This window comes from Colletes latitarsis, chromosome 4, assembly GCF_051014445.1.
Source record: "Colletes latitarsis isolate SP2378_abdomen chromosome 4, iyColLati1, whole genome shotgun sequence".
Classification (NCBI taxonomy): Eukaryota; Metazoa; Arthropoda; class Insecta; order Hymenoptera; family Colletidae; genus Colletes; species Colletes latitarsis.
In genome coordinates, this window is record NC_135137.1 from 33,347,592 (window position 1) to 33,363,194 (window position 15,603).

At 35.4% G+C, this 15,603-nt stretch overlaps 1 protein-coding gene across 6 annotated transcripts in view; it reads right to left on the reverse strand.

Moving 5' to 3' along the window:
* Positions 1–8,190, reverse strand: part of LOC143340808 (uncharacterized) — a 58,991-nt gene extending 50,801 nt beyond the window's left edge. For 5 of the 6 annotated variants that reach the window (XM_076763122.1, XM_076763121.1, XM_076763119.1 and 2 more), the window contains exons 1-2: positions 7,577–8,190; positions 164–254 (exon numbers count right to left, since the gene is read on the reverse strand). In XM_076763122.1, coding sequence (XP_076619237.1) covers positions 164–253 — 90 coding nt within the window. In that variant the 5' untranslated portion in view covers position 254; positions 7,577–8,190. Of the gene's footprint in view, positions 1–163; positions 255–350; positions 548–7,576 lie in introns of those variants that run through there. The other variant, XM_076763120.1, reaches the window with a different exon arrangement.
* Positions 8,191–15,603: the final 7,413 nt, after the last annotated feature.

The window sequence follows — 15,603 nt, forward strand, 5'->3', positions numbered from 1 at the left end:
AATATATTGCACAACACAATTTATATAAGTAACCTTGTTTGTCTCGCAAATAACTCTGACGGTAATCTTAACCAGCATGTAATTGTAAAACGAAAATGTCCAAATGCGTTCATACAGAATTGAGACGTAATTGATTCTTTTTTTATTATTTCAATTAACTTACCTGAGTACTGCGTTCACGAAGACCTTCGGTTGTGACGAAAAGCAGCACCACCAATGCCACCAACGTGCACCACGAAAATCTTCGCGCCATTCTGTACAATAAATACAGGAATTAATAATAGCTAAACCGATGCAAGATAAATTTAAAATGTAAGTTTCGTCGCTTGTTGTATTTGAAATATATATACCTCTAGATATAATTTGGATTAAAGGAATTTTTGTTCATTCTTCGTTCGCGATCTTTTTCACACACACACGTAAAATTGTAAATGTACAAAAGTCCAGCATCGACTCCTAGATTTAAATCGACTTTTGCTCGTATAGTTCCAGATTCGTTAACGATGCCTCTAATTTTCAACAACTGTGTTATACGCAACAGAGTACCTATGAGATCATATAGCTTCGCCACTGGAACCGCTTAACAACGTAATTAAAGCAGGGTAATTTCTGCGCCGGACAACAGAAAGGTCTTCTCGAAATTACCTCTGATATTAAATTATCCCGCGTTCTCGTATTACTTGGACTAGTTATTTTTACAACATCAAGGGTGAATACGCAATTACCCCTTTGTGTCTATATCAAAAAGATCGATCGATCCTTATTTTTATCTTACGTTATTGTGTCAGAACGCCTTCGTCCCTCTGTCAATCGAATAAAAATAACTGGAGCTAGTACTTGGTCGTGCAATAATATCGCGAATTCTTCGATATCACGAGGAATACAATTTCACTTTTAATTCTTATTGTGCGCGTGTGGTTTCAAACTTTCCAATCGAGCATCGTGTCGCGGATATTTGCTTTGTATCAAACGGTAACATCTCGAAAGGAGGCCAAGGTTTATTTCGTACCAGCAGAAAAGGTTTAAAAATGCTCGTGGCTCGTCCCCGCTCTGCTTAATGAAAACCTGAATCCGTGTGACATTTCCCAAAGTGCACCACCCATACCGGTTTGCAAAAAATATAGTGACTTTAAAAATCCTTATGATATCCTGTTACACGATTGCAAGTTCATAGCAAAGTGTCTTTTACGCGAGCCAAAATAGCACCGAATCGAGTGGAGCTTGGCTTTTCATTATTTTTCCGAGAAATTGTTCACTGTAGAATTATAAAATACGCTTTGATTATTATATTGGCTAGTATGTATAAATGGATATATAAATAGGAACACCTAAATATCTCAGCCGTTTTATGAGTATACGAAAATACTCCTCAGGGACGAACTGGGTTGTTCAAAGCAGAAAATATGATGGAGAAAACATTTCCCTCGAGGTTTTCCCTGCTGGCGATACAAAGAAAAATTCAATGGACCGTAGGTAAATTACTATCAACGATGCATCAAACCATTCGATGTCAAGGAACTTCGATTGCTATTTTACTTTTAGAAATCCTTCGATTCTTACGAGTTTTAAATAAAATCCTCCGAGTAAATGTACTTGCGTTTTTCTCGTCGTCGAGTATTTATAATATTATGAAACGCTTACGTTTAGTGTTGCGCTGAACGATTTGTGAAATAAATTTTCTAATATCAAGTGAAAAGTATCAGCTTATACAAAAAGCTGTTGAAATAAAAATTTTGTGACGCGAAATATAACATGCAGTACAATGATAGGATTTTTTTAAATCCTTCTCTATCGACACACGAAGACTGTGTTTGATCCGTTTAAATGGAACATCCAGCATTTAATTCTAGAATTAGGGCTCAAAGTTAACTGGGTTGAAGCTTGCTAAACCGAGACATCGAATAGACTATCGATTCTCGAACTGAATGGTCAGGTCGTGTAGCAAACTTAATGCACTGTTTGAAATAATATTTATTCTACGAACATCTGCTAACTTTAAATAAAATGTACTTCAATACTCTCCAAAAAAATCGTCTACAATTAAAATCACAATTTTGTGGACCTTAATTTTCAAACGCTATCGACTGCAAATTTTTACAGAGTAAAGAAATATTAGCATTGGATGGCATGTGTATAAAATAGACAAGGTTGATGGCCGAAATCGACAGTTTAAAAAACCGGTCCAAACGTTCAAGGTTCAACAAACGATGATCTAACGAGATCGTCTCACAGGTACGCGGAGAATCGTGATGATCGTGTTCTCTCGTTCCTCTTTCTTTCTCTGCGGCGAAGATCAACGAGTAGTGGAGGAAGATCAAGATCAGCCGTGGATCGACGACCGTACTCGAAATACCGTTAGACTCGATTGCGTTGCATTACGATTCATTAACATCGCCCATTCAAGTTCTGCTTGCCCATTTTTCGCTTCCAAACGTTTTTTGCATTTCCAAGCATTTTACAGCTTAATTTATGCAATTAGTTTCCGTTTATTTTTATCACGTATTGCTTCTACAGAGCATCTTGTATCGTGCAATACAATCGAAAGGAAGAATGAAATTTCATAATATCGAAGCATTCGTTGCGAATGACTTTGTTTTTCAAAAATAATTGCATGGTTTGCCAGGTACAGATTTCCACAGTCGATTGAATTTTACTAAACAGATCTCGGTATGAGTCATTCTTCGTTCCTTTCGCATTTGCGAACCTGAATTAACGATTACTCTTGTGTGACGACTATTGCTTCTGACAAACCTGTCGTGTCTTCTCTATTTCCAGCCGCAGTTTAAGTTTCAATTTCAATGTTCATTCTACTCGTAAAGACACAGTATTAGATTTAAACGTATATTTCTGCTTTCAAAATAGAAATAGATTTACTAGATCCCTTTATTCGAAACTCAAGTATGAATCTGTCCAATCTGTCGAATCAAATTGTCAAAAAGACCCTCCTGCGACAAAATTCAATTCCATGTAATGTAGCTATTTTTGAACAACGAAATCGCTTTGTTTAAAGTTGTATCGCAAATTACGGGACACCCTGTATGATACTAACGTAGGCAGCATACATTCACGAGCGGGAAAACCTTTCCAATCTATAATCGGAAATTGCTAAGATGATACACGAACGAATCTAACGGAGTTCAATCGATAATAGTAAACGGAGAAGAAACGTCGCTAAAAACGGTCTTTATCAACGATTAAACGTCGTTGTTACAGTCGAGAAAGGTGACCGTATTAATCCGTCCATAACGTATTACGATTGTCGGCTAAAAACGTTCTCGGGAGCACGGTTTCAGCGTCGATTCCTTTCCACGATCGTTCGTGCGCACGAATCGGTTACGCGCGAATCGAAAGTAAATTCTCCTCGACGCTATACACAACTGCACGTATCGGGTTATGCTCGCGATTGTGAAGCATATTCCGTACCCGAACAAATACTCGAATATTTCAGCCTCGATGAATTGCATTCCCGGTGCTAAGTGCTCATCCAAACAAAATCAACGTCCATATATTTCATAAACCATCACTCTTGCAACCGGTAACGTTGGAACAAGTGCCTCGTGTGCGTGATGCAAACAAATTACATTTTTCTCACTCCTAATTTCTATAGATAAATTAACTTTTGCAATATTTCGTTGTTTGGAAATTTTTAACTGACTTGGTACTTTTGGAAAAAAAATTAGATAGTTATTGAAACGTGGTTGAAAAAGATTATATTCTTCTCACTCCTAATTTCAATAAATAAATTAACTTTCACGATACTTCTTTATTTACAAATTTTTAACTGGCCTGGTATTTTTGGAAAGAAAATTAAGTAATTATTGCTAAATAACTCCTGCACACGAGAGTTTTTTTATTTCGCATTTGATATTCACGATACTTAATAAAATACTGATAGTAAACGATGAATTAAAAGAAAAAGAAAATATCTTTGGTAGAACCAATATCTACAACTGTAAACTGGGATGTCAATGACACGTCAAGTGCTTTGATAAACTAAAGACAAAGACCTTTGACACAGTATTTAGTCTTTCTTGTTTTTCCTGTGGTCGGAAGACACTGATGAACGCTCGGGCGGGCAACAGTAGATCCTTTTTTTATCACCTTTTTTTTAGTAACTGTGAAGCTTCGAGCTAAGCTGGACAATAAAAGCAACCGGAAGCTTTTGTTTCCCTTTTACTGTATGCGGACAATAAACCGTTAACTCTTTTAATACCATGAACTCTATCGATCTTCTATATCGGTCATTGCTTCGACTTTTAGAAACTACCTAGTGCAACAATTAATGATTAATAAAATTAAGAACAGTTAATTCGAATCTGTTACATTAAATCATGCTTAACTAGTTAAATGAAACTCCAAAATACACTTAGCTATCACCCATTTCAAATGTGAAAACAATTGAGTTATTTGAGATTATGCTTCAGAAAATCTGCACTCTAACTTCGTAATTTATTTCAATTCCAATCTAACATTTTAAGAATACATTGTCAAGAAATTAAACTGAACTCTCGAGTACTCCAATGGGATCTAACAAGCCAGAATCGACAAATATTACTTAATAATACATTCATAGCACCTGACATACGAGCTTCCGTATATCTTTCGACTCACAGTGCATCTGTCAACGCGTATGAGTGTCTTTCGAGTGTCTACGCATTATAATGTGAGACAAGTGTGACATTTCCACAGTTTTGCGACCGTCGAGCATTAACGAATCACTTATCCCTATTGTTGTCTCCGTAAACGAAACGTGAGAGTGGAAGTTCGCCGCGAAGAAAGCCTGAACATAATCTGGGAAACGAACGATCCTAAACGCGCGGGCTCACGCATCGCTGGCTAGCGAGATCATTTTCAGCGTTATTGTTCGATTTAAGGCTCCGTGACAAATTGGATTCGCGGCGAACAGTGGGCCACGGATTCTCCGGTCGCGCCGGGACAATCATTTCGGCATGGTCCGCTCTGGGCAGCCGAGTTTTACGTAAGAAACGACGGGAACATCTGGAAGTTTGCGCACGTGAAAGTGGACTACCGAGTTACAGGCAACGGTCAGTTAATTCCGCGGCGGCTCGGTTAATATTCTGCAACTCCAGCCGGTTCCTGGCAATCGCGGAACCGAACAACGACTTCGAACGGCTCCTTTTTGCCTGACCGAACTGTCGTTGTGACGAGTTTTCCCGCCAACGTTTCAGTCGCGGCCATTCGCAAAGAAATTGATACATTATAATTTTACGAAGACTATTATCTATAGAAATGAAACTCTAACTTCGTAATCGCACGATTTTTAGACGATTTCCGTACAGCGTTGAACAAATTTATTAAAAATGAAAAACGAATTTTTAAAAAAAATCGACAGGGGGAAGGTGTTCTAAAAAAATCGTTCTAAAAAAATCGTTCTAAAAAAATTATTTTTAGCTGGGGGGGTCAATTTCAATCATTTTTGGTGGATAGACATACCCCCGAAATCCTAACCATTTTCGAAAAAAAAATTCCTTACCGAAAATATAATTTCAGGCCAGAATGTCACTCGAAAATTTCCTGCGTATCTTTAAAACGTCATAACTTCTGAACGGATTGGAGGATTTTAATGTTTAAAAAAGCAAACAACGCATATTTTGATGGGCAATATGTACAAATCACAAAAATATTCGAAAAGTTGGTCCTTGACCCCGCAAAATGAGAAAAACCCCATAAAAATGGTCCAATTTTCTAACAGCCATAACTCCTACAATTGTGAATATATTTCAATGAAACTTTTTCCTGAAGTAGAGCTCATGGGTACCAACAAAAAAGTATTAGACAACTTTTCTGTGGGGTGTCAAACAAAATTACTAAAAATGAAAATGGAATTTTTAAGAAAAATCGACAGGGGGTAGGTGCTTAAATTTTTCGACGAAAAAAAAAATTTTTAATTAATTCCAAAAAAATTATTTTCGATTCCGGAGGTCAATAGCAATCATTTTTGGTGAATAGACATATCCCCGAAATCCTACTTAGTTTCGAGAAAAAAATTCGAATATGTACTTAAATTTTTCGGCAAAAAAAAGAATTTCAAATCGTTCTAAAAAAATTATTTTCGTTTGCGGAGGTCTATTACAATTATTTTTGGTGAATAGACATACCAGCGAAATCCTACGTATTTTCGAGAAAAAAATTCTTTACCAAAAATATATTCTATATTAATCGACGACGTGAAGCATAATAAAATTACGGAATTTTTTGTTAAACATAGTTTGTTAATTCTCTATAAATCTACATGACTTTAATATTACATACCCACTATCTACATTTTGGAAGCTTAATTTAATTGTATTATGAATATATATTGAGCGTAACTTTGATAAAATAAGTTCTGGAATGTCGACTATCTCCTTAATAAAATTCTAAAATGATTGACCTCTTTAGAATTTACAATATACTATATAAAATCAATGCACCGTTCCCGGTTCGTACACATATGGTGATAAATAAGAAAAGTGTTAATCTATCGAAGTTTGTCGCGTCCCGTTGTCGCTTGGTTATTTTCAGCAATCAATAACTATCAATATCGACCTACACCTATTCGAAACCTGATTTTACTTTTGCTATATTGATCTTAGATACGTTAACTTGTGACTTAAGCTTGTTTTCACGTTTAAAATCCAGTTCAGTGTAATTTTTAACCCTGAGCCTACCGGATTTGGTACTTTGGGTTACGTATCAAGTTTGAATAACTGCAAATAAATTATAATAATGACATTTCATGTATTTTATAATTTAATGATACATAAAGTGCCATTAGTATGCAAATTTGGTATCGGGATACGTCAATTCTCGTGAAATCAACGTCAAACATGAGTAACAATTATTTCCTGCTTAGTGTCAGTATAGACAAATGAAGTATGATTGACGATACCAGTGTTACAATATATAAAATGTATTATTTAGAATATTCGCGTTCAAATCGACCGGGAAAGTGCATTTACGTCGATTAACACACTTTCAAAAATATTTGGTATATGTTAATACAACTATATAATAAAAACCATTATTGCACCCTTTGAACTTGTCAAATGGTACGCTCGAACTATCTACCCTCTCGAAAATATTCTACAAGCTCGTGATCTTTTAGAATAAAACAAATTAATCATTGGAAAAATATTTTTAAATACAATTATACTATCCTATTATTGTTTCGTTTAATAGTCTTAAAAAGGAAGCTACAAACGTTTTCGTAAGAATATAAGGCTCAACGATTTTCTTTTCATAAACTGTTTAATAACTATTATTATCTGTTACAAAAATTCCATCAGAAACCATCAGAAACGAAAGATTCATTATTATTTTAGATAACCTCTCTGAAATTTGAAAAGAGTAAAAATCTTAACATTGGAAACATTAATTTCTTGCTTGTCGATACAAATACACACATTAATATTTCTTGAGCCTCCAAAAATGTAAAAAATTGCAGAGGCGTTTTTAAAAATCTCTTCTCCCCGTCGCGAGAAGAACGACCTTGCGATAAATTGATTCGAACCTAGTCACGAATTTTCCCACGCAAAGGCAAAAAGACTAAGGCTAAGACGGCGTCAAAGCTCACCTTGCAACTTCTTAGACGAGCCTTATCCAATGTTTCATTTCAGTCGACCGGAAGTCACAGATCGTCCTGGTCGGTTCGCGGTGCCCTCGCGCACAAATCACGATCACCAACGATCACGGGACGACGAGAAAGCGAAATCTCTTTATGCCCGAGTATCTCCCGTAACGTCAGAGTTCTTCGTGCACTGGGTGTAAACGCGGTGGCGAGAAAAAAAGCTGCCGGTTGAAAATCGTTGGACGATGGTGTTTTCACGGGTAACTCGCGGGAATCGAGCTCGTGATTAGGTCAGACGTGCACGAGCGGCGTCGCGCATCCTCGCGATGGATTCGATTCGCACCGGTGCAGGGAGCGCGTGTTCTGGACGTTAGTCGACGGAATGCTCGGAGACAAATGGAAGTCGATCGAACCGACGACCGTGTCAAAAAACCTGGGTGTAAATGGGGGAGAAAAAAAAGTGCTCGCCCGACCATTTTCCCTTTCGCCCGAGTCTACGGCTCCCAGCCACCACCACCACCGGCGTTGTTGCTCTCTGCGTGGCACACCGGCTGCCCCTACCCTGGACAGGTACACCTCGAAACCGCCTCCCCTCCCCCGCGACAGGTCGCCTCGTTCCTCTTACTGACTGATAGCTACTTTGATATGCCTGACTTCCTGCGATCTGCGATACATACACGGATATGGACTGAGGATAATAAAAATACTCAAACACACCCAATTTTACTCGCGGCAACCTTCTACGAACGAACGATACACAGGGTGGGCCACCTGAACGAGACCACCTAAATATCTCCTCTGATCGTGGGGGTACAAAGCATATTTTGCATTTAATACGTTCACTTGATGAAAACTGTATAATATTCTACAAGATTCAAATTTTGATTTTACACCATTGTAAGCTATGTAACCTAAAATTTTTTTCAGTACTTGTTTTCGTAACCTTGTTAAAATTCACACTCGACGTCTTAACTTGAAAATTAATTTTTCTAGTATCATAGTGGTAAATACTGTCACCCACATATGGGTGACGTGGCAGTCGAAGTGTTAAGAGGCTTGAAACAATTGTAATGCAAAAAATATTTTTATATATTGCGTGATACGAACACGATTAGAGGAGATATTTAGGTGGCTCTATTTAAGTGGAGCTGCATTAGTTTGAATTCTACTATCAATGAACGCGATCTAGTCACCGTGAAGATGAATAAATTGGCTTTTCTATTAGACGATGTGCATTCCAGAGAAGAGTTGAGACGAAATTAATAGTTTTCTAATTTCACGAGCTACATACAAGGACCGCCTCTTAAAATCAAAACAATTATTTCTATGCAGTTAATTTAAACTAAATCGAACACGAGCAGTGATCCACCATATAAAATAGTTGTCTTTGAAACTCTCGTATGTATACTATTCGTCGAAAAACAAAAAAATGTGAATAAATATACATTCAGAGATCATTGAGTTCAATGATGAAATATTACCTTCACTTACAGTAATGTGCGATCGCTCAAGTAATTCTCTCTAACCTGCGAACGCGTTACTGTGCTAATTTTACAATGACTCATAAATAAATGTACAACGAAGCATTGACATTGCTGTTTTTTAAATAAAAATATTTAATCGTAAATTTTAGTGTCAATGTAAACAAATACGAGAAGCTTGCAAACAACAAGAGGCACAGTGAACGATATAATCTTGAAATAAAAAAGAAAAGACTACCGTTTCTTCTCGAGTTAGTACAGCATTACGCGTGCATTACGTTGCTTTCCCTTGACATTCTAATCCAGGAACAAAATCGATGCTTTGTGTTCCAATTCGAAAGTAGATCACAAAACCAAACAATTACCTTCTAATAATCCATTGCTCGGCTCGTTTCCTGCGTGCACTCCATAATACGAGAAATATCGTTCTCGAATTGCAAGCACGTTTCACGAGTGCGTAGTTCGAACCCTTTATGAAACGTTCTACTTTTCTTTCAGTCTCTTCTCACGCAAATCAAATGCAACCAGAATAGGAGTAACAGCGTTGAATACGATTTCCCCCACGGACAATAAAAAATGTCTTTAATTTGAATATTGAAATTAATTAGTAATGGAATCCGTACAACTTTAAACGAATTATGTTACGTTGGCGAATTGCAATAGGATGGAATAATTTAATAAATCATTATTAAACCGTACGTGTTTATCGAATTGCATATGTCTATAAAAAATAAATGACTATATATAGTTTCAAATTTCTGTTTGAATTATTTATGACACATATCTGATGTTAAAAATTAATTTCGACAGTGTTATTTTGTTTGTTATAATAATTTGCAACAATATTTTAGATAATACAATAGTTCACAGACCCTGCATCCTGCACCTAGCGACAAACATAGAAACTAAAGATGACCCCTGTAAATATGCAACCAATTGTTGCGATACGCAAAAACGCTACTTGCAATAATAACGTTAAAAATTCAAAAACTCTGTATAAATTGTAATTGAAAGTATTATGTTTTTTATTACAATACTTTGTAACGATATTGTATGGCAATGATTTTCTTTTCCTGCAAAAATTCCCGTATAAATAATATTTTACTCGGAACAACTTTTTGTGATTGTAAAGAAAAATATTAACATTTCGTGGCAATATTTAAATGTACTTGTCTGTACTTAAGTACATAATCTATCCTATACCTAGATTCGATACTCTAGAATTCTGTTACCATTTCGATGTCGAGTCCTACGTTATCGATTCAGAATGGAATAAGAATGCAGTGCCACCAACTATGAGAATCAAAACTAAATCTGACGAGAATTACGATTTGATAAACGATCCAAGTATAGATTGCTTTGGAACTGACGAAGAAGCTATATTTATATTAAACTACACGAGGAAGATCGCAGCCATTAGCTCATATTATTTGCTGTGTAATTAATTATTAATTACAATTAATTACATAGTAAATAATAATGACCCAGGTCTCACCACGCGGAGGTTGCTGCGAATGGAGACCCACCCCAACCTCGCCCCAACCACCCTCCTTTGGCGAGGAATCCTAACAAACACCTTTGGAAATTTTCTCCTAAGAGAAAAGCGATCAAAAATTGACCATTGATAGAAGCTAACAATAAACTAATAGTTCTCAAAAGAACTATCTGATGAAGAGATCAAAAACCTAACAAAATATGAGTACATGTGAGATAATCACCACATGTTATCTAGGAACGAAATAAAAATGTGCAACTGCACGTATGAGTTTTAACTGATAAAGAGATCAAAAACCTAACAAAATGTGAATACATGTGAGATGACATGTATTTCGTTGGTGCCTTACCCAGGCACTGAAGAATGAAGTAAAAATGTGCAACTGCACGTATGGACTTTGTCTAGTAGGATACTTATATATACCTTAATATTAATCATCCCCACTTAAAAGCGCATTTGTATTTTGGTAACTATTTGATAGTACGCTGGATTATTCGCTTATTTATCTTATAATCTATATACATTTATACTTAATTCTAACGCAATTTGTACAAATATGAAGAAACGTGAGACGATATTTTCTTCTTGATGTCTTCGTTAATCCTACGATGTTTTGCTAAAATACACTAATATACAATAAATATAACTCATATAAAACAAAAAAATGTGACAAGATGTATTCTTCTTAATGTCTTCGTTAATCCCACGATGTTTTCCTGAAACATAAAGTCAGAAAATAAATAGAATTGTATGACACAGAAACTTCTCTAAAAACGATCAAACTGGAATATTGTTTCTTAGTAGTTGCTTTCACCATTTCCAATTCTAGTCTTCTACTTATATACTTATACTTATACGTATACTTATATACTCTGTAAAAAGAACTTGATCAATGGATTAGTAAGCTGAAATAAAAATATATTAGTAGACACAGAAAAGAACAATTGTATACTGTCAAAATAGAATCATGTTCATCGAGAAGTTAAATTCGTCTCAGCGTTAAGATAAATATCAAATGGATTGAAAATTTTAATCATTCGTTAAAAAATTGTGCAATTAAAGAATTTTCTTTTTATTAAATACGAGAATTAAATTTCACTTTTAATATATAGTGATAGATACACGATAAAAAAAAACCAATATTGAATATACTTGAAAAAATTTTTCAAGGCGTGCAAATTGGAATAATTATATTTTATTGCATTGAAAATTAATTAAGATTCATACAAAAAAAAAGCAATAACGTACGCGTCGATTCTACGCGGAAATGAACTCTCAATATAAAATATCGAATTTTAATTTGCATGCACTTTTGACGCAAGCATTTTATTTTCCATCCACTGAAACAGCGATCGCGAACAAGCTTTAATCTATGCAACATTTCCGAATATTTATAAAAAATATCCACTACTTATAAATAAATATCGCGATTGGAAAGTATCCCGTAAAAATTAACAACTCTAATAACAAATAATTAGTGATATATATTGAAATCATGAATTCAATCCACAATCAATTTAATCATAATATAGCATTTTTTAATACATCAGAAATTTGTGATAAAAATGTATTCATAAAAATTACAGATTTTTACACGTTATAAAAAATGAAACATTTGGTCTGTATATAACAGCCCTTTCAAGCAGTATTTCCATTCACAAATATCCAAAGAGAAGATATATTTTACATAGAATAAACGTTCACTCATACATTAAAAAAACAACCCGTGAGTGAACCGTTCTTTCTTTCGCAACGCTAATTTAATAAAATACAAACAATCGCGAGAGGTGCTTATTATTCGCAAAATGAACCACGAAGGGTTGCTTTATTAATTATATCGCGTGCACCCATATTAAACAATACGCAACGCTAATTTTAACAATGATGTTGAGCTCTTCGAGTCTTTGTAGTCCAGCTGCGTCGTGATGATCTTGGAGCAGTGGCCAGCATCAGACTTTTGGCATTGAATCGCAACACTAAATAAAAAACGCGATAATCAAGATCGCAACACTAATTTACAATAGAAAAATTCCAAACGCGATTTCTAACAATAAAAGCAACCGCGAATGGTTATTCGCAACACTACCCTGAAAAACAAACGCGAAAAATAGTAATTCGCAATGCTAAGAGCAAACCGATCAGTACATTCGCAACACTATTCTTAAATAACAATAAAAGCTATCGCGTATAGAATTCGCAACGCTACCCTGAAAAGGAGACGCGAAAAATAGTAAATTCGCAACTCTACAAGCAAACGCGATTATTGTATTTTCGCAACTCTAACTTTAATGGAAATATGTTTATGTTTCGCAATGCTAATGCAAATCGTGTTTTGCCCAAAAATGCTGGAGCTGGAGATGGCGTCTTCCGGTGTAGATACAAATAAACATGCATCAAATAAACTAACTACTGCAAACTACTATTAACTAGAGTGGCAGATATTGGGATGAAGTTAGACTTTTTATATTTCGCAACACTACGGGCAAACAACGCGATAAATCAACAATCGCAACGCTAATTTATAATAGAAAAATTCCAAACGCGATTTATAGCAATAAAAGCAACCGCGAAAGGTAATTATTCGCAACACTACCCTGAAAAGCAAACGCGAAAAATAATAATTCGCTACTCTAATAGCAATCGCGTTTACTAATAATTCGAAACGCTATTTTTAAAGCAAACGCCCGATTCCTAGGTTTGCTTAAAGACAATCGTGAATCGTATTTATTTGCAACACTAATATATCAACGCGATAAATATTTATTCGCAACTCTACGAGCAAACGCGAACATTGTATTATTCGCAACTCTAACTTAAATCAGGGTGTGATGGTACATGTAAATTCACATGTACTGGCCACAAACTAACTACTTCTAATACTACAGTTGGGGTTGAATTTGGGCAGTGAAAGTATCGCAACGCTAATAAAAAAATCGCACGATAAATCAAGATCGCAACGCTAATTTATAATATGAAAATTGCAAACGCGGTTAATATCCGTTATATGTATAAAAGACTAAAAAAGCAACGCGAATCGTGATTATTCGCAACACTACCCTGAAAAGGAAACGCGAAAAATGGTAATTCGCAACTCTACGAGCAATCGCGTTTATCAATAATTCGCAACGTTACTTTTAAAGCAAACTCCCGGTACCTAAGTTTGCATGAAAACAATCGCGAATGGTAATTATTCGTGACACTACTCTGAAAAGGAAACGCGAAAAACAGTGATTCGCAACTCTAAAAGCAAACGCGATTATTGAATGTTCGCAACTCTATGTATATCATAACCGCGAGTTGCTCCAATGGCTGGCATGTATGGTGCAATCATGTACAAAGTACATGCATACGTGAGCCAGCCAGAAAAATAAACTAACTACAACTAGAGACGAGTCAAGTGACAAAGTAGTAACAGGAATGACTTTCCATCCTCATCCAAAGATGAAGATGAAAAGCCATTTGTTGTAGCCCACTCTTGAAACAATTTGTTAGGGCTTCTTCAGCTCATATAGAGCCTTTTCTTTCTTCGGCGGTCCTGCCGATGCCTGAAACTTACTTAAGACTGGGCTCGAGATTTTGTGCAATACGTAGTCTTCCAACAATATACGAATTGTTGGAAGAGCATACGTGGTGAATCTCGAGGGGGTCGAACGTTTCGAAAGGGACCTGATCACGACCGCGAGCGCGAGAGAGCGACTTTAAGAGTCGCGCGATTCGAGAAGTCGAAAATAAAGCTAAAACAAACAGCATAAACCGTTTGAATCAGCAAAATTTCTACTCTCGAAATCGTAACTACAGGTGCAAGACTGCCACGCGAAAACGCGCCTACCCGAATGACTAATGTGGACAGTCCTGCCCTGACCCTACCTACTTAGATTTAACACACACACCAGAAAGAAAGTTACCTACCTACCTAACCCTATATTTAAAAATTGCAAAACTCAGTCTCTCAAACATACACTCCACGGTTCTCATTCTCAATGTCCGGGCGCGGCCTAAACTAGAGGGGACTCCCCGGGGTTCCCCCGACATCCGGACATAACTGACTCAATCACACTCTAATTGTGTACGTACCAGTTTTTGCAGTGGACTGACAAAGGCTAGTGCCCATTGCGTACTTCTATTATTTATGTAAAACATTTTAATATATCTAATATAGTCTTTATTAAAATATACTCTATTATATGATTATATAAGATTGAAAAGCTAATTCATTATGCATTTTACAATATTATTGACGTGTATGCAATACGAACAATTGCCAAGTAAATAATAATTATAAGTTTAATATTATTATTATGATTGTTATGAATCTTATGTTAAAAAATTCTAAATTGTATAAACTTTTGAAACGATGCACTTCCACAACCTAACCACATCACACACATATGGACAGTACATCGTGCACGATCTACTAGCATTGTCAGCCGCACTGATAAATTATTATTATAAATGTTACAAACTAAGTCATCGTGACCCGTTGCCTTCGCTCGTGCAAATAACACTTGGGCATGTGCATAAACTTAGACAACGAACACGGAAAAGTATCCTGAAAATCCTGACTAGAAAAACTGGTTATTAATAATTAACTAAACGGTATCTATTCTCAGTTAAAACGACTCGACTTGTTATATGTAATATATCAACAACAGAGTACGTTAATATTGAAAACTATTATTATTCAAGAAAAATTTGTGACTGAAATTTAATTGTTTAAAATGGAAGATTTTAATGAAGATTTTATGATAAAATAATTTACTTTGGAAATTGAAATAAATTTATTAAATTATTATTCAAAATATTCAATTAACCATGGTCGATTCTGTGGTCAAAGTAAATCTTTTAAAAAATGAAATTAATATAAATGTTCCTTTGAGTTGAAAATCGACCAGTCGCGAAACGCCTTCTTGCACGTGAAATACATCATATGATGTATTAATTAATAAAAACGAATATTTAATAATTATATTAATGTTGTAAGATATTTTACTCAATCATATGATTAATATAATATTTTCACATTATATTAATTTATATTCTACTCAATTATATAATTC